The sequence below is a fragment of the Xiphophorus maculatus genome, chromosome 7, assembly GCF_002775205.1.
Source record: "Xiphophorus maculatus strain JP 163 A chromosome 7, X_maculatus-5.0-male, whole genome shotgun sequence".
Classification (NCBI taxonomy): Eukaryota; Metazoa; Chordata; class Actinopteri; order Cyprinodontiformes; family Poeciliidae; genus Xiphophorus; species Xiphophorus maculatus.
The window spans coordinates 26,465,624-26,485,302 of NC_036449.1; the positions used below are offsets into that span (position 1 = coordinate 26,465,624).

Here is a 19,679-nt window from a genome sequence, read left to right on the forward strand (position 1 = left end):
AGGAGGAGGGTCTTAGAGCTGTCAATCACCCCTCCATATGGTGCTGCTCATTCCTCCTTCTTTCTGCTTCCCCTTTACTCATACTGCAACTTTAAACCTTTGAGGGCAAATAAAAAGGGCAACAACTCAGCATTATAAAAAAAAGTACTTCACAAATCAAAGCTACATGTTTGACATGTTTTTAAAATCAAACTTCTCTTTTTTGGTTATGAATTTTGAGTATTATGACAAATCAAATGACAAACTTCTGTGTTGTTTTTAAACAGAATAAATGAGATGAAAGGAAAATACCAAAAGATCAGGTAACCATGTTTATCTGTTTTGTTTTATTGAAATGACATATTATTAGACAGCATAGCAAATTGAGAGATATATGTCAAATAATTTATTTCTCTTCCGGAAATTAAATAACTATATATATATATATGTATGTATATATATATATATATATATATATATATATATATAGAGAGAGAGAGAGAGAGAGAGAGAGAGAGAGAGAGAGAAAGAGAGAGAGAGAGAGAGAGAGAGAGAGAGAGAGAGAGAGTTTGGATACAAAATGTTTACTTCCCTGAATCATACATGGTGCTCAAAAATAAGTTAAAGCAAGTGAATTTCCCATCTATTTTTATGATAGAAGAAGCTGAGATTTTTTGAGGGCAAACAGATTAATTTATATACTGTATGTCTGTTCATCCTGTAGATTGTTTCTTTCTCTGGTAACAGAGCTGCTGTCTCAAAGTGAAGACAGCAAAAACTAACTGGAGCTCTTCTCTTTCACATCCTTACAGACTAGCATTTATTTAAAGCTACCATTGCAGTAAAATAAATAATATATCTTAAAACAGAGTGGTTGGATATTTTGTAATGCATTTCATAATGGGACTTTTCAAATGTCCTGTATTTTTTATTCTTTCTTATGATGGCTGTAAAACCTGGCAGGAAACATCAATATAATCACGACTCTGTTGTTTTTACACAGATTAAATTATGAAGAAGTGCAACTTCAAAATACATGGTAAATATTTTTTCTTTTAATTTCTGTTTCTTTAATTTTTTGTCTCTTTCTGTTTTTGTTTTTTTCTTTCAGCTTTGTGAGCTGATCTTCATTCTGTTTGACTTCTTAGATCAGCTCTAAAAGAAAAGGACATGAAAATTAAAGACTTGCAGGAAAGGTATTTAGATGTTTTAATGTGAAACACTGTGTTTTTTTTTTTATTTGGACGATAAGAAAAGTTTAGTGATTTAAAAAAACAAATGATATTTTGTTGACCTAATTTTGATTTCAGCTATAATCAGAAGTTATTCACTTTAAAGGTCTTAATTGTGAACACACAATAACTCAATTTCTTATCTGATTTGCAAAGTTGCTAATTATTTATGGGGATTTACTGTAAAAACTATAATGAAACAATTGTTAAAGAATTATCAGAGTTTAAAAAAAGAGAGATTTGTGTAAACAAACATTCATGAAATCATTTGCTTCTTTGAAGGATTGAAGACATGAAAAATAACGAACAGAAGCAACATCACTTGAGGTAAATATTTGACTTACATTAAGTTCAGTAGTAAAAACACTAAAAAGGTTTATTGTTTTATCTAACTGTGGCCAGTATAGCCAGTATGTTTGTATTAATTTAGTGAGTTGCTCATTTTACTCCACAGATCTTCTCATAAGGAAAAGGAAAAGGAAATTGAAGACCTCAAACGAACGTATGTCACAGTAAATGATTTGAAACATGGAATTTGTTTTTCTTTTTTAATAACTGTGTGAGCCGATGGGATACATCAAAATAAATATGTGTTGGTTTTCAACAGAATAAAGGAGAAGGATGAACAACTTGATAAATTGATAAGGTAAATATTTTTCAACATTCATTCATTCACTGTGAGTTGGAGTTTATTCTGGGTATTTCACTCAACATATCTATGCTTAAAGAAAAGAAAAAATAACTGAGGCCTTGCAGCAAAAGTATTTCATGTTCCAAGATGTTAACAATAAGTAACAACTTCTAAACTCTGGGATTTTAGGTGATTTAAAAAGTTCACTGTGAAACTTTTCAAATTTTCAAAGGAAACTTCTCTACCATTGAAAAAGTATTTTTAATAACTATTTATGATTTGAGTTTGTAAATGTTTTACAAACTCAAATGTCAAAACTCAAAACTACAAATGTTCTCTCCCTGCAGTTACTTGTGTTTCCAACAACTTGTTAAAAGTAGAAGTTACATTTACACAGACAAGGGACTAAAATATCCATCATGAGGCCCACAACAAAACTGATATTAAATTTAGGTTCCAAGTAACATCAGGACAGCATAGTGAGTCAATGCCTATCCCTTTCATGTATAGCGGTCACTGCAGTGGACAGCTATCTAAAAGCCATTTTCTAGTGTTTCTTATGTATTTTTATGTTAGAAATGCACACAAACCACAGAAGATGAAACTAGTGGATCCACTGCAAGTGAAGAACATTTTTTGCTCAATTTCAAATGGGAGACAAACAAAAAAGCATTCAGATAAACTCAGCAATATCCAGTGCCTCCTTTCACTGTAGAGGACTCTAAACATTATTGTGACATTAATAAACTCCTAAAGATTAATACTACTGTTGTATTAAACGGATAACAACGTTGTATTTGGAGAAAATTACAACTGATAGAAAAAAAATAAATTTTAGATTATTATTTTTTTACAAAAAATCTTTGTAAAAAAATGCCTTAAGAAAATCAAAAACACTTTGGAAAACAATCTTGACAGAAAGGATCAAAATTCATGCATGAAAGGGTTATAAAATAAAACGGACCCATAGTGTTGAAATAATTTTGATCCACTGATTTTATGGTAATGAAAGACTTAAGTTCAAATGACCAATCATATTTATTTCCTGGTCTTTTCTACTCACAACATCTTATTTATTATATCATTTGTAAAGATGTGGTATTTACTCAAATGAAAAAAACAGATTCACCCTTTAACTAACTTTTAAAACTTTGACAGAACAACCAGCCAGAGTGAAAAAAAGTTTTGGTTTGTTAAAACTAAAAAAAAACTTATAATTTTTGTAGGGATCCAAGAGAAGGAAGTTGCTCAACAAAAGCATAAACTGAGGTAAGTATTTGCCTAATTTAAATTTTAAGATAATGTATTCTATAGTTACTGTCAACTATAAATGATGACCAAACATGATCAGATAGCAGCTAGCCAATACAGCTAGATGATTAAATCAGCAGAACTAATCAATGAGATTGATTGTCTCATCAGACTGTGGTCAGTGTTTGTTCAGTTGATGGTTTTGCATTGATTCAGGCTGAGCTGCTCATTTTACTCCATAGAGACAAAGACAAGGAAACTGAAGCTTTCAAACGAATGTCTGTTACATCCAGTGATTTAAAACATGAAATGTTATTTTTTTCAATGAGTGTGTGAGCAGAAAAAAAGATCTTAAGATAAATATCTCTGATGCTTTTAAACAAAATAAATGAGAATGATGAACAGCTTCAATTGGCAAAGTAAATAAATAAATTCATTGATTCATTCATCCACTGTTAGCTGGTTTTCATTTTGTGTATTTTACCTCACAGATCTGGAAAGCAAAAGGAAATTGAACCCTTGCTGCAAAGGTACTTTGTATTTCAAGAGGTTAACATCAAATTAAAGTTTTCTAAATGTTGTCACTTTAAACATTCAGCTGATTTAAATGGTTAACTGTAAAACTTTCGCTTAATATTTTGAAGAAAAATTTTGTAGCATTGAATGAAAAATTCTTTCATAACCGAACATTCATATCTCATCATACACTATATTGGTTCAATATGACAGTAGTCCAGCCTTTGCGGCTAGTATAGCTTCAACTCTGCCATCCATGTTTTTATTAAGCTTGCTTTTGCAGAGCAAATGTTGGGTGAGGAAGAGTCCAGCTCCAAACTGACAGTAACAGTCTATGAGAAAGTGTTACTGTCATGAAGTGCGGTTGGATGAGGTGAGGCAGACGCAGTGGACCCAGGTTGTAGGGAATAAATAGTTATTTAATGGTGAAAATACAAATACAAAATCCAGGCAGCACAGAATGAGCGGAAGGCTGAGGCTCAAAACTGGCAGCAACTGGTTAACAATAGACATTTGGACAAACAAGACAGATTAGACAAGGACCCAACAAGGAACACAGGGGGGATTAAATAATTAAATACACAGAGGGTAATCAGGGAAAGAGACACAGCTGCGAACAATCAAGGGGCACACAGGACAACATGGAGATTCAATTGACACAGAAACCTGAAATAAACACAAAGGAAACTCAAATCCTCACAGATACATGTGGCATTTCAGTTTTAGATCTGTGAATGTTCTACTGTTTAAAAGCAAATGCAGTGAAAAAACAGCACAAAAAAACCCCCCAAGAAAACAAGACCTACTGTCTTGGACGCTGAATAAAAGAAACAAGTTGTTTTTATTAATGTTGTTACCTAAACAATTATTGTGTCTTTAAAATTGTATGGTCATTCTTGACAAGAATTTTAAAACAAGACTTTACAAGAGCTTGCCATTTTTCCATTCTTCCTGTTTTCTTGAAAGATTGTGTGACCTTGTTGAACACATTCTGATGAACATGTCCACTGCTTTTACACAGAGTTCATGAGATGGAAGCACAACTTCAAAAATCAAGGTAAAAATGACCAATGGAGTTGTCACATGTCAGGTGATTGATTAAGTGGCCTATCTTTAAAACTAATCAATGACCACTAGATAAACATAATCAAATCAAACATAATCAGGGCTTCTGAGTTACTTGTTGTTTCAAAATGGTCTAGAAAGCTGGACACCCCTGATGAGTCCAGAAGTCTAATAACGCCCCAGTACTTAAATAAAAAAATACCTGGACAACTTTTCTTGTTTTCACTTCTAGTCTAAATAACATCTACAGTTATAAACATTTATATATTTTTCTGTCAGAAAGTTTCTATGTATCTGGTTTGATTTTTGAAACAATAAATTAAAGACTTGGAATGTTTTACAAGTGGGTTATTATATTGCACAGATCTGCTCTACGAGAAAAAGATGAACAGTTGAAATCTTTCAAAGACAGGTACTGTATGGGTTTTCTTTTTTGTTTTTCACAGTTGGATTGTCAGTTAAAGTGATTTTCTCACCAAATATTACAAAGCATTAAATGTAGAATTAAAACAGTTTTCTGTAAATAAAGATGTGTGGTTTTTACAGAGTGGCAGGAGAAGTTGCTTTGTCAATCAAAACAGGAAACACAATGAGCCTCAACAACCCTGTTAATAAGAACAGACTAAAGGAAATGTATGAAGACCTGAGGTGTGACTGGCCAAGAATAAAAAAAAACTTAAAATCAAACAACAAACATCCAGATTCTGTCAAAGAACTGATTCTGGTACAGTTGACACGAAATTCAACTTTGGACTTCATTCTTGCACATCTGAAACAAACTAATGTTGCTGTTTCTCCCATTACTGTTCCTGCTTGTCTCCATTTTTTCCCATAACACCAGAAAGAGTTCAGGGAGGCAAAAAATGAAATGAGGAACAGAAGAATGATGATAGATAAAGTGTTTGAAAGCGTGATGAATGCTGGAGGAACGCCACAAAAGGTAACATCATGTATTTTGAAGTCATCTCTCGTGGTCCAGTCGTGTGTCTGAACTGAGGTTTGTTCTTTCAGGTTGATCAGTACCGACAGCTAACAGTTCAGAACCTGCAGATGACTCTCTACAATGAGAAGCAAGATGCTGGTTCACAGGTGGATTTGACTTGTCCAAAAATACTTACCATTCATAAAATTAACAAAGAAAACTAATGATTTTATTTATTTATTGTCAACAGAAACCCTTTCTTGAAAATCAAGCAGGAAATCCTCAGGATGTATTGGAGTATTTGGGCTCTGAATGTTATTGGCTTGGTTGCCTGATGGCGCTGAACAACCCACCTCTTCAGCCTGACTGGGAGAATCATCCTCCGTCGATGGATAGATGGGACTTTTCCCCCCGAAATATCAGAAATGCTTCTGAAAATGAGTGAAATTAAATTAATCAAGAATCAATATCGCTTTCTACATCGTTAAATCTGTGGAATAAAAAACATAAGTGTGAGCTTTAATAAATCTTAAAACTCCACCTTTTAAATTTAGTTGAAAATAGATGTTTGTAATTATTGTTTTTAAAAGTTCAATAAAACCTAATAAGTTTGTTTAGTTGTAATTTTTAAATTTCATGCCTTTTTTAAGCATCATAAATTTAAAACTGTTTGGCTATTTTATTTAATTTGTTTAATCATCTGAGTTTCCTGTTAACCTGAACATGTTTTTCTCTGCTACTCTTCGTTTGCCTCTATTGTGCAGCATCTTATTCTGAGAGACACAAATTGTAGTTCGACTTAGAAAAGATTTTACTTTAATTGAAGGGCTGTTTTATATAAATCTGTGCTACTGCTCAATTACCAACAGGCCAGTAATTAACAGGTTTAATTTTAAGGGTATTGCAAAAACATCTAATTAACCTCAATAAATCTGGTTTATTGCCTATAGAACAGTGTAAATTCTAGAAATTAAACCTGATTAGATACTTTCTATGTGTTTGCAAAATGTTGAATTCTGAAAAACAAATTGCAAAATAAAGGTTATTTATTTATAACCAGCAGTAACTATATTTCAAATACTTAAAGAGCAAATAATTTAAATAAAATGTATTACATGGTTTTCACATGTTTCTATGATTTTATGTGATTATATTGTGTTCTATTGTTGCCTCAAAATGGTTGATGCAAATATAATATTTAAACACATGAACACTGAGGTTTAGATGTACAGACAATTAGTTTATTGGAAAACTTACAGACATACAGTGATCAAAAGTCAGTATCACAGATGATTTTACACTTATTTGTTTTAAAATATGATAAATGTTACAATTCATTGTTTCTCTATTACATTGTTTTACAGTTTGTTCCTTGTTTGGACAAACAGCAGTGAATTACTATGAAAGCCACCAGATGTTGTTGTGAATTTATGAGGAGGTGAAAAGTTTTCACCTCCTCATAAAGTTGAGCTTGATAGATTTTGTTGAACCTGAATCGATGTCTGTGGCCGTTGCTTTCATTTCTGTGAAGCCGAAGTTGATATTCAGTTTGGCTTCACGATTCAGGCCACGTTCAGTGTTTGGTGAGTCAAGTACAAACCCACCAATTTTCTCTACTCCCTCCTCATCCACATAATTTGGACTTTTATGTTGTGTGCGATAAAAATAAAAGCTCCTGGTTGTTTGTGTGGAGCTTGTTGGAAACAAGCTAAAGCTTTTGGTTTGGTTCCAGCCAACATCTTCATTAATTTCTACATGTTTCATGAAAATATCATCACAATACTCACCATCTTGGTTTGTGAATTTTTTGTCTGCCCTGTGTTTTGACGCATCAAACCTTTTAGCTACAGCAAGCCCGTAAGTGAAGGCACTTTTTCTGGATGTTACAACTGCCGGGTTTCTCCCAAACATCACGGCTCCTTTCAGGATCGCTTCCTGTGGTCTAAATGGACACAGAACGTTGCATTCACCAATGTACTCTTCACTAATGTGTCTCTGTAGCATCTGGCTATCAGCGTATCCCCCGACTAACAGAATGTACCCAATTCTGTAACCTCTTCTTAAAATATTGTCTAGACTCTTTACGATCCCCTGCAGACTCTCGTCAAAGAAAGATCTTAGTTTCTCTTTGGAGATTCTGATCGATCCTTCATCCCAGGAAGCTCCTTGAACTCCTTCAAGGAACTTTTCAATATCCTTTTTAGTCTGAGCCAATCTTCCCAGGTTAAGTGAGCAGGTGATTTCTATATCTTTATCCCCTTTCTTGAAAAGTGTGAAGTCATACATTATTTTCTGAACTTCACCAGGGTAGTTTTCTTCATATTTGTCCCAGACTCCATCACAGAATATTTCTCTGAGGAACTGTTTAAATTTTCTGTCCACATTTTGTCCTCCCAGGTCGTTTCCAGATGCCTTGTGCAGCTCCTTTAGGGCTCCTCCTTCCAGGACTTCATGAACAGTGATGTCAATGGTTCCACCTGCATCAAAACAGGGAATTTTTACAATTTTAATGTAAATTTTGTATTTATATGAACATTCAGTCATAAAAACAGAGGTAAGAGCCTAACCGCCACAATCGACGACGATGTACTGAGTTCCTGGAGACTGGTCCAGGGTGTTTCTGCCGATGTTCTGTGTGATGAAACCATCTGATGGAAGCTTCTTACACCAGACTGAAGCTGCTTCTGGTTCCAGTGCAAAGACCAGTTTATCTTCATTTCCCTCTGACACAATGCCTGCCTGCAATCAATAACATGACTGTCTCTTTTAGAATAAGCAAACCCAAAATATTCAAATGAATATAATCAAATTTTTATTCTGTGTTGAGTGAAATACTTCAGTCTTACCTGCATTGCAGCTTCTCTCATGAACTGTTTAGCTGAAGGATCCCAGATGGCAGGAACAGTCAGGACCCAGGTGAAGTCAGAGGGAATGAACTTTCTCCCTTTTGCGTTGGAGTTGATGGTTTCCAAAGCATCATACTTCAGGAATCTCAGAGCTTCTGTAAAAACCTTCAGCGCCTTCATCAACTTCCCATTGGCTGCTTTGATCATCAGATCTCTGTTGATGTCCTACAGCAGTGTGATTATAATGAGTGTTTGTGTTTTAAACTCAGCACTTGTCAAGGTTATAAAAATAAAATGTAAATCAACCACAAATTCTGCCTATAGGTTTATATTCAATATTATATTCAATAGTTTTATTTGAAGTCATTTACCTTTAATGATTAGTTAAATTTTACTCACATTGTCATAGAGCGCCATCTTGAAGCAGTCAAAGAAGAACATGTCTCTTGCTTCTTGGCCCTTTTTTGAAAGGTAATCTTCCTTGGCTACATAACCAAAGCTCATAAACTCTTCTTGTTTATCAAAAAGGATACAGCTAGGAGTCTTTGGGGTTTCCAGGCCAACTTCTTCACCCCAGACCTTCAAATAAGGATCAATTTCATCCCCTCTGGAGGTTATACTGAAGGCATACCCGCTGTATGCAGTCCCAAAGTCTATAGCTATGATGAAAGAGTCTCCCATTGTAGGAAAAGCTTCAGTTGGTTGTGTTGAGGGTCCAACTAAAATACTGAGAGGCAGATCCAGGGTACAGTATGGTAATCTAAGTAGGAAGAGCTGAAAATAGAAACTCCGCCCACCCTCGATCCCCCAGCAGTTAGACAACATTTATTTTAAGACGAATGTGACTCCTGCACAACGCATTCACTTTGAGAAAAACAGGACAGTGAGAAGACTGAAAGGCAACTGCAGGTAAAGTAATTAATGAACAATCTGATCTAAAGATTTAGATTTTGAAGCTGCAGTGGAAGGTGATAATATTTTATTAAGCTTTAATGTTCCTATAGAGTGAATCTGTACTGAAATCAGCATAATCAATAGAAAACAAATACAGGATTGGAAATGGATTTGAATTCTCTTTGTCAGTTTGAGTGTATTGTTGTGTTCATCTTAGTTTTAATGAAAATGTTTTACTTGAAAACAGACTTTTATGAACTGTATTTTCAACAAGAGAACTTTTTATGCAGAGTAACATGTGAAATTGCAACCATGGTTGATAATTGAGTAAATAGGTGTCATCGAAATTCAGAAATTTAAACAGAATGTTTTGGTTGGACCCCCATTTGGGACTGAATGTGATTTATTGATTTCCATGATGTTTTCACAGGAATTTCAAAGCAAACTCAAAGTAAATAAATATTTGTTCAGTCTGTGTAAATGTGTAAATTAAACTTTGAGTTTTTTTATAATCCATATTTCTGTTCATAGATCTGATTATGGCGAAGCAAAACAATGAACTCCTCCAGAGGTATTTAACTCACAAAATCTTTTTACCTTGCAATACATGATATTATAAATACAAATTTATAAAGAAAAGAAGATTGTGCATAATATTGCTTTTCTGTCATCAGTATTAAACAGGCATTTTACATATTTAATGATCAAATGTTTAGGTTTTGAACCTGACAGAGTTTAGAAATCAGGATAGTCGGGGTTAACAGAATAAAAGATTCCCTTTTTATAATAATTAATTTCATGAGATTCAGTTATCTTAGACTAATATTTCTGTTTGTTTTAAAGAATTACGACCCTTGAAGACATTGAACAAAAGGAATATAAAGATATGGGGTAAAGTGAAACTAACAATGCCCATCATGTCAGCATTTTGGAAAATCTATCAAGATTATTCTCACTTTCTGACATCTTTTTCATTTTTATTTCTCCACAGAGCTGCTTTGGAAAATGTGCAAGAAAACGTAAAATCCCTCCAACAATGGTAATGTGCATAGATTAAGTTATTATGCTAAAATATTGTATCCACATCAACATTTAGAGAACCAAAATCTTAGCATTTATTTTTGATAAATTAGTTTTCTGTCACTCTTCAAATGTTATTTTCCATTAATTCTGCTGCTTTTGCATCATCTTTAACTAAAAACGCAGATACTGATCCTGTGTTACTTGCCTGTATCTAGAAGTCAAGTAAAAAGACAGTTGAAGAGACTGAGACTGACTTGTTCTAAAACTAAAAGAACTCACACACTAGTTTCTAAGGATTACAGATCATTTGTCTCATAGTGAACCAGTGAAAGTTGAAAAGGCTGATTAAAAAACTGGAGATTCTGGATATGATTGTGCAGAGAAGGATGTTTCATGAACTGAACAACATAATTGATAACCCTCCTCTTCCCAAGAGAGCAGTAAAACAGCAGAGGCTTTTTCAAATCTGCAGCTACACATACTGCTACAGCAGAACCTTTCTGCCTGCAGCCATCACCACCTACAATGCTTCTTTAAATAAACCTGGATAATCAGAGCTAATCCTGCAAATAATTTTCTAATTTAATTAATAAGATAAACAAATAAATAATAATAATACTTTATTTAAAAAAAAATATTATTATTCAAACTCAAGTTGCAGTTTTGTCTCAGCATTTGTGTAATAAGCCTGTCAACTCAAACACATCTCACATTTAATGAGTGGATCGTCTAATCATAATAATAATGATAGTTATGTTTTTGTTTTTCTCAGCATTAATCAGGTGAAAGACTTTCAACGCCGTCACCAGCTTGTGATGAGGTAAATAAAGTTCTGATTTTACTTTTAAAAACCATTCATCATCCAACATGCTTATCCCTTGTGGGGTAGCGAGGAGAGCTGGTGCAGATCTCCAGCTGTCAACGGGTGTGAGGCAGGGTACAGCCTGGACAGGTCGCCAGGGCAACACAGAGACAGACTGGACACTAAGGAGAATTAAGAGAAACCAATCAACCTAATATGTTTTTTGACTGTGGGAGGAAGCTGGAGTACCCAGAGAGAATCCACACATGCACAGGGAGAACAAATCAAATTCCATTTTGATAAACAATTTGTTTAAAGTCACTCCACTTATGCATCCAGGATGTTGTAACTGATATATTTTTTAAATTGTTCCCCCAGATTTGTTTATTTTTACGTAAAATATACGAAATATCACATTAAAGATGAGAAACTGATATTTTTGCTCATTATGAACTCCATTTTCAATGTAAGAGGAGTGTGTGTAATACTGACATTTACTGTATTTCTGCATGTGTGTTTATGTTGAACAGACTGAACCTAAGACGGGTTCAGAGTGAATTTAAATGGATTTACTCCTTCAGATTCATTGAATATTCTTTTTGACCCCAATTTTTGTTCAGTCTGCTAATCTTGAATTAATTTAATGTTCTTGTTGCCTGTCTCTTTTCCACAGCCCTGATCTGGTACAGGCAGAAGGAATGTTCACATCAATATGGCAAAGGTACATCATACATCTTTATGGGAGTTTTTTCTGTTGTCATTTATGTTTAGGTTGTAAGTGAATATGGCAGCTAGTCTTTGATCTATGAAGAAAAATCATTTTATGACAAAAAATGCATGAGGAAAATAGGTAAACAGACCAAGTTTGTAAAAAAAACACTTCATTTGTTTCCTTAAAGAATTATTAAAAAAATCTATTTTATATAAAAACAAAAACATTCTCTGTAACTGTCATGCCTATATGTTGTAACAGTATCAATGCTTCAAAAAACAAAATGTTCCAGGAAATCAAAACCTTTAATGACCTGAAATAATTAATTAAAGCTCAAACCTAAATTCAGCCAGTCCAAGTCTTAATGTTTACTTCACCAGTAATGCAGTTCTAATGATTGATGTTTGATCTGCTCTGATTTTTAAATACTAACATAAATCTGTTAAATTAGAATCCAAAGGATCGCTGGTTTTCATCAAAGTCAACATGCAGAGACACGGTAAGAATTCATCTATTTCCAGTTCTGAGATCACATTGATCAGATACTTTATTAGTTATACTCTGCTAGTTTGGAGCCCATAATGCCTTTGAGCTGCACTAATCAATTCAGTGATTCATCACATCATTTCAGTGAAGGTGTTGGTGTCAAAAATAATTTCAGAGACTTGATAGCATCTCACAGTTGCTGCAGATTTGTTGGTTATCCAACATGATGAGCCTCTCATTCCACCCTGCTTCCTGAACTCCTTCACTGAAATCAAGGTTTTTTCAGTCTGTTGGTGTCCAACAGCTTCAGTTTCCTGTTCTTATCTGACATAAGTAGAACTTCAGGTATTTACCTGCTGGAGCTCTTCTGCTTAAAGGTTCTATATGTTGTGTTAAGAAATGATATTCTGCATATCTTCTTTGTATCAAGTGGTTTTCTGAATGTCTGTCTTTACATCATCTTCAAGAAGTCACCCAGTCTTCCTATGAAAAGAATAAATAATTTTACATAAAAGTAAAAGGTTTCCAAACAGTATATGCCTCAACAGAAGGTGTTGTGGCCATTTATGTAAAAGTTTTGTAGTTTATAATTTCTACCAATATTGTTTTGTTCTTTGGGTAGTTGGAATATATTTAAGTTAATTTAGAATCAAAATTTGTAATTAATTTTTATATTTGGAATTATTTAGATTACGTTGTTAATTGTTAGACCCGCCCACCAATTTGAGTAATTAAGAACACACCGGGTGCTTGGGGCTTGGTGGATTGTTTGGTAAATGTCTGGTGTGGACAGGAGGTTTGGTAAAATGATTTTTTGACCACTTAAACACTTATTCACTTATTTACACTTGTTTACACCTTCAAACATTAAATTGAGATTATTTATCATTTCAACTAAGTTACAAGACCTTTATTTCTACTTTTACAATAAATGAATCAATTCAAAGTGTGTACAAATCCAAAACCACCTGTTACCACCCACAGCCTTTCTTGGAGGTTTTTTTTTGGCTTTTTTGGAACGAAAGGCTGCGACAGAAAGTTTGAAGGTTTATTTAACTGTTTCAAGTATTTACTTGATGTAAACTTCTTGGATTAAGGTCGGTTCAATTCAGTAACATTTTTTATGTATTTTACTTTACAGTTCTGCTCTCCAGCAAGAGAGGGAAAGCCTGGAATTTCTGTGGGAAAGGTACTTTGCATGTAATGTTATTATACATGTAAATAATGATAGTAAACTGAGAAGACTTTGAACTTTGTGCAACAGGAAACCTTCCAAAACTTCTAATATAAGCAGTTGGATCAATGTGGAAAATATTTAGGCAACATGTGTAGATAATAAAATCTACTAAAGCAACTTCAACTTAAACAGTCAAATTTCTCTGATTATTATCATTGTTTTTCTTAATGCATGTCTTTATTTGAATTTTAATTATTCAGAACTTTAAACAAATATATTAGACTCTTTAAATGCCCACCCATTCATCCTTTAACACCCTTGTCCCTAGTCGGGTCAGGAGGTGCTGGTGTTTATCTCCAGCTAACGTTCTGGGTGAGAGGTGGGGTCACCCTGGACAGGTCACCGGTCTGTCGCAGGGAAACACAGAGACAGACAGGACAAACAACCATGAACACACACACTCACACCTAGGGAGAATTTGGAGAGACCAATTAATGCTCCACTCTGCAGCCCTCCTTAAATGTCATTTACATATTTATTGTCTAGTCCAGCCCATTCAGTACATTCCAGTTTAAACCAACAAAGATCAAATCAGTTTCATTTTAACTTCATTAAGAAATATTTATCTTGTAAATGTATAAATTATTGACAAGTCAAAGAAACCTTCACATCAAATCTTCATTTTTTATCAGTTCATCCTTCCAGAACACGGCCGAGGCCACAGAGGAAAGAAACAATTCACAATCAACAGAAAGAAACCAGCAGCAGAACCAGAACCAGTCGAAGACATCAATCATCAGCCATTTCTTCAGCCGACAGAAAACAGCCACAAACACTGAAACACAGGAACAGAAGTAATTTCTTTAAAAGTGAAATGAAGACCTGGACTGTTGGTTTTTGGTCTAAAGAAATTTATACAGATTAACATTTGAAGTTTTTTTAAAATGATTTTTCAGTAACAAATTATTCCACCAACAGATCTGATCTGAAAATGGAAGAGGAGAAACATTTACAAAGGTACAGTTCATTCATAATGCTGGGACATGACATTAGCTTCTTTTAATCTAAAGAATAGTTAATAAGTTAATAGTACAGCCAATGAGAAGGTGAAATAATCTTAGCAGTTGTCTGAATATTTACTGCAACCTTTAAACTCCTGAATTTCAGTAAAAACTTAACTAAATAAGAAATGATTTGATCTGACTTGGATTGTCTACATTAAAATTTGTGTTCTGAACAGAATTTACATGATAGAAAAAAATCAACAAGAGCAACATCAACACATAAGGTATGTTTATTGTTTTATTCAAGAATATAAAAGCTCTAATTCCTCTTCATGTTCATGACTACTACTCTGTTTGATCTGAATAAGAATCTGAATGAGGATGTTCTAGATTCAGAGCCATTTTTCATGTTATTTAATTCACAGAGATGATTTAAATCAAGTTGGAAAAGAAATGACAGAACTCCAACTCAGGTACTGTGCACTGTTCTTTAATACTCATAAAGTAGGGGCTGCTTACATGAATATGTTGAATTATGGACACAAAGCAGAAATTAAAAATGCATTTTTGTGCCTGAGTTAATGAGAATCAGATAAAGAAATAGATAAATAAATAAAACCAATTAAAAGTATTGACCCTTAAAAAGATTAACTGTAGAATTTTTTTTTTTTATTTTTTCAGAATTCATCATATTGAAACCACTCAACGTTTTGAAATAAGGTAAATTGATCTGAAATTGTCTTAAGTATATCTATTTATTGCAAGTTTGGTCATCGCATCGCATTAGAAAAGGTTTGGGGAAATGGCAAAATTTGAGTTTTCCTGAATTGTTGTTTTTATTACTAATCAGTGACCTGATGTAATTTGACCTGATCTATTTTGTTTTCAAACAGAATGAAAGAGATGGCCGGAGAACTTCAAGCCACTAGGTAAACATTCAGTCATTTTAGGAGGAGATGACTAAAAAATTAAAATCAGACACCAAAAAAAGGAAGCTCCAACAGTATCTTCACAAGCCCTATGTATCTTTTTCAAATAAAATCAAATGTTGTTCCAGAATAAATGTATTTACTGAACCATTAAGCATATGTGTCTGAAAACAAGAAAGTGTTTTTAGTTTTTCAAGAGTTATTTTTTTATTTTTAGGTCTAATCTAAAAGAAAAAGAAGAAGAACTAAATATTTTGAAAGACAGGTATAGTGCACAGATTTCAAAGCAACAGGTTACAGCTGCTGTTTTTCAATACATCTCACAATTTTCCTGAATTGTTTTTATGATTAATCAGTGATTTGATGTTATTTGACATGATTTATTTTACCTTTCATCAGACAAAGTGAGATGGATAAAGAACTTCAAACCACCAGGTAAAAATAATTCATTTTAGGAGGAGATAATTCAAGAAATTAAATGTATTTATAACTCATATCTTCATAACTCCTATGTATCTTATTCCAAAGAAATCAAATGTAGTTCCAGAATAAATGTCTTTATTCAACCACTAAACATATAACAAGTGTTTTTAGTTTTTAAATGGTACTTTTTATTTTTAGGTCTGTTCTAAATAAAAAAGAGGAAGAACTGAAATCTTTCAAAGACAGGTATCGTACATACATTTCAAAACTACAAAAAAAAATTCTTAAACAAATTGGGTATTTTGGTCTTGGGTATTAATTCATAGAAATGTTAAGACAAGCTGGGTTTGACAAATAAAAGTGAAAGTTTTCATTATGTTTCTGTCTTACAGAGTGGCATTGGAAGTTGCTCCCTCAATAAAAACAGGAAACACTATGAGCCTCAACAGCCCAGTCAGTAAAAACAGAATAAGAGAAATGTATGAAACTCTGAGATGTGACTGGCCAAAAATCAAAGAAGATTTGAAGTTAGCTGGGGAAAAACCAGATTCTGTCCAAAAAATGATTCAGGTAAAATGTGGTTTGATGAACTAAGACAACTTTGTTCTTTATTATTTCATGCTACAGCTGCCATTAATATGATTACATTTGTCTCCTCTTCGTATCGCCTGCTAACAGAAACGGTTTACCTTGTCAAGAACAGACATGGAAAAAAAGAATGTGATGATATCAAGTTTCTTTGAGTTGGATAAGTCCAAACATGGAACAGAATCTCCAGAGGTACATGCATTACATACAACACCGGAATGTTAAAACCAGATTATTTATTGTTTTACTGCAGATCTGAATATAAAACTCTGTTTCAGGTTAAAGAAAACTTGCTGTTAGCAATTCAGAATCTGCAGCTGGCGATCTACAATCAGAAATATGGCAACGGTTCACAGGTTTGTTTGATATTAGAAGAATAATAAAGACACAATATGAAGGTTTTTAAATACATTTATGAAAGAAATTTATTCAGACTCCCTCAGATTCCATTAATTTTATTATTTCTTCTCTATAGAAACCCTTATCTGCACACGAAGTCACAAACCATAAAGATATGATGGAGTATTTGAGCGCTGAATGCTACTGGCTTGGATGTCTGATGGCTCTGAATAATCCTCCCATTAATCCGGACTGGGAGAATCACGCTGAGTCAATGGACAAATGGGACATTCTCCCCCGAAATATTACAGCTGCTTCTGTAAAGAAGTGAGAGAAAAAAAAATCATGTTCTGTCAGCATCTTTGGGATTTCTTCATAAACTGTATAAATCTTTTTAACTGAACTCTAAAATTGTATGAGATTTACATGTTTTTCTTTTTTGTGGGAAATATTTAATTAGGCAGTAAAAAACCATAAATTTGACTTTCTGGAACTGAAATGAAGAAAATAAACTCTTTCAGTTAGTAATCTGTGAAGTCAATTGTTACTTTTTGGTTAATTAAGGGCCATTTACAGTTACAGTATAAAGTATCACTAGTTTTATCTCTGTCAGAGTTTACTATAAACTTTGGTAAAGTTTGAAAATGTTTCAATTTATATCAATATTTTATGCATTTAAAATGTCCTAAATTGGACCAGGTTCAAAGAAGGATACCATTTCACAACTTGATTAAAGTATATTAGGGTTTTAAAAAATGTGAAGTAGCATTTTTTATTCTTGATCTTATGTTTTCGTAATAAAAGTGGGTCAGAAATATAACATTTTATTTAAACAAAGATTTTAAAGACGACTAATAACATGCACTGTATAGATCAGAATTGTATTTACCAAATATTTACATATTTATTATTGCCTGTTTTACTTTTAGTAGATGATTTCTTCATTGGATCCATGTGAATAAATGTATTATCTATAAAAAAACATGAACTGACTGTAAGAGGTAATCATTTTAACAGCCTGTTGCATTTTTGTTCCGTTTAAGAGTTTCAGGTTGTTTCAAAGCTTACCTGCAGAGGGCGCTGTTGCTCTGAGGTTTTCTCCTGCCAGCAGACGGAGGATTCAGTTCAGATTTAGTTAACTGCAGCTGTTCACTGTCGACATCTGAGCCCACCGGCTGGAACTGTTGCAAAACCCCCGAAACACCGAGACAAAATTGAATCACCCAGCAGTAACTGTAGCTACCCACTCACACTCAGCGATTCATGTTCAGAGGGGTTTATGTAACCAGTAGTTACTGTGTTTGGGTCCTAGATAAATTGCTAAATGTGTTGCAAGTTCCAATTTCTCCATGGCAAGACTTAATAAAAGGCCTCCACTCTTGTAATTCCCCTCATCTTTGGTGATTGCTTATTTTTCTTAGCAGAAATATATACCACTCAGCTCTGAGTCGTCATCCACCACTTCTGCTCCATCCCACAGCAACACCCTCCCCCACCATCCTAAACTTCACACCTATTAGATCTGAGCCAACCCCCACCCTCTCTGCTTCAGTGAAGTTCATCCCACCCCCACCCTCTGGTGCTGTTCAGATCATGGGGTTTATGTTCAACCTGGGCCTGAAGCTCGGGAAGGTACCACAAGACTTCCTCTGACCTCACATCTGATTTATAAAATATTTCATGGTTATGCTCCATCGCTATTGCAAAAGTTTATTCCAAAGAACACCATTGAGCGAACAGGAGTGACTGTTCAATCACGATAGTTTTTCCCATTGTGCTTCTCACACTTGGAAAACAGTTAAGATTAAAAAAAAATTGACCTATCACTCATCATCTGATTTTAAAAAAACATCTTAAAATCTGGCTATTGGAAAGCAAAAAATGTCAACACTGAGTAAATGTAAATATAGAGAGATTTTAAGGTTTTTTTTCTGCAGTGTTATTTTATGTTTTTATTATTCCAGCATTTATTATTGGAATTTGGCATCAACCTGCCAATGGGACTACAGAGTGAAATTAGCCACCTGGCTATAATCTCATGCTACATAAAACCAAGGAACTGGTGGTGGATTTCCACCCAACTGACACCAATGAACATAAAGGGAACGAACATTGAGATCATGGACTCTTATAAGTATCTCTGTGTTCACCTGAACAATAAACTGGGCTGGCCTCACAACACGGATGGTCATACAGAAACAGAAGCTACCTGCTGAGGAGGCTACCTTCAGGAGTCTGAGAAAACTCCTGAAGACCTTCCTTAGCTTAGACGACATACGTTTTTCCTGTGGGAAGAGTCTTTTAAGAGAAGACATGTTGTGCACTGAGCATTTCTGCAGGAGAGAAATGCAGAGTACGTGAGAATTTGGCCCATTTTGAAAATCCTGCTAGCTTCGAGCATTGACACTCAAGAAGAAGAAAGCTTATTCAGCTGTAGCTTAAAAACAACACAAAACTGTCAGACTGTAAAAGGAGTGTGCGTTTAGTTTCTGATTGGGTGATGAGTTATTGAAAGTCAAAGGGGCCGTTGCAACAAATGTTGATCTATTTTATGAGAGTAGTTAGATTTTTTTCTCTAGAAAGTACTGTGATACTTTGACTCTTGACTCCTAAACATAAACAGAGTATGTGCTTTCCTTCATGTTCCATATTCCTCAGGTTTGGTATTTCAAAAATAACCCTGCTCAGTGCTTATTTTAAGAAACCCTTTTGTCTTTTTGTTTCTTTGTTGTTGTTATTTTTGTTAAATGAGCTAATATTGGATTCAGTCACTGGATGTAAACAAGACCATGAAGAATTTAAAAGGTTAATTTTCTCACATTAATGAAAACAAACAAATCAGAGGTTTCTGCTGTAGATA

At 34.0% G+C, this 19,679-nt stretch overlaps 4 protein-coding genes across 4 annotated transcripts; 3 read left to right on the forward strand and 1 right to left on the reverse strand.

Moving 5' to 3' along the window:
• The first annotated feature begins 3,071 nt into the window (after positions 1 to 3,071).
• LOC111609339 lies at positions 3,072 to 6,209 on the forward strand. The gene is made up of 8 exons (XM_023337309.1): positions 3,072 to 3,111; positions 3,585 to 3,623; positions 4,631 to 4,666; positions 5,039 to 5,086; positions 5,221 to 5,398; positions 5,516 to 5,614; positions 5,686 to 5,763; positions 5,847 to 6,209. The coding sequence occupies exons 3-8, from the start codon at positions 4,641 to 4,643 to the stop codon at positions 6,039 to 6,041; spliced, it is 624 nt and encodes a 207-aa protein (XP_023193077.1). The 5' UTR covers positions 3,072 to 3,111; positions 3,585 to 3,623; positions 4,631 to 4,640; the 3' UTR covers positions 6,042 to 6,209.
• A 606-nt stretch (positions 6,210 to 6,815) lies between these two features.
• LOC102220744 (heat shock 70 kDa protein 12A-like) lies at positions 6,816 to 9,154 on the reverse strand. Its single transcript, XM_014475416.2, has 4 exons — positions 8,842 to 9,154; positions 8,443 to 8,667; positions 8,164 to 8,335; positions 6,816 to 8,073 (listed from the first exon to the last, which is right to left on the reverse strand). The coding sequence occupies exons 1-4, from the start codon at positions 9,121 to 9,123 to the stop codon at positions 7,046 to 7,048; spliced, it is 1,707 nt and encodes a 568-aa protein (XP_014330902.1). The 5' UTR covers positions 9,124 to 9,154; the 3' UTR covers positions 6,816 to 7,045.
• Positions 9,155 to 9,289: 135 nt separating this feature from the next.
• Positions 9,290 to 15,674, forward strand: LOC111609337 (PAX-interacting protein 1-like). The gene is made up of 14 exons (XM_023337307.1): positions 9,290 to 9,351; positions 9,868 to 9,907; positions 10,180 to 10,227; positions 10,328 to 10,375; positions 11,132 to 11,179; positions 11,835 to 11,882; positions 12,325 to 12,372; positions 13,501 to 13,548; positions 14,229 to 14,390; positions 14,515 to 14,553; positions 14,777 to 14,824; positions 14,966 to 15,013; positions 15,222 to 15,260; positions 15,434 to 15,674. Exons 2-14 carry the CDS (start codon positions 9,876 to 9,878, stop codon positions 15,471 to 15,473), a joined length of 696 nt encoding a protein of 231 aa, XP_023193075.1. The 5' UTR covers positions 9,290 to 9,351; positions 9,868 to 9,875; the 3' UTR covers positions 15,474 to 15,674.
• Positions 15,675 to 15,713: 39 nt separating this feature from the next.
• On the forward strand, positions 15,714 to 17,815 carry LOC111609338. Its single transcript, XM_023337308.1, has 7 exons — positions 15,714 to 15,734; positions 15,869 to 15,904; positions 16,091 to 16,138; positions 16,285 to 16,462; positions 16,571 to 16,672; positions 16,759 to 16,836; positions 16,956 to 17,815. Exons 2-7 carry the CDS (start codon positions 15,879 to 15,881, stop codon positions 17,148 to 17,150), a joined length of 627 nt encoding a protein of 208 aa, XP_023193076.1. The 5' UTR covers positions 15,714 to 15,734; positions 15,869 to 15,878; the 3' UTR covers positions 17,151 to 17,815.
• The last annotated feature ends 1,864 nt before the right edge of the window (positions 17,816 to 19,679 follow it).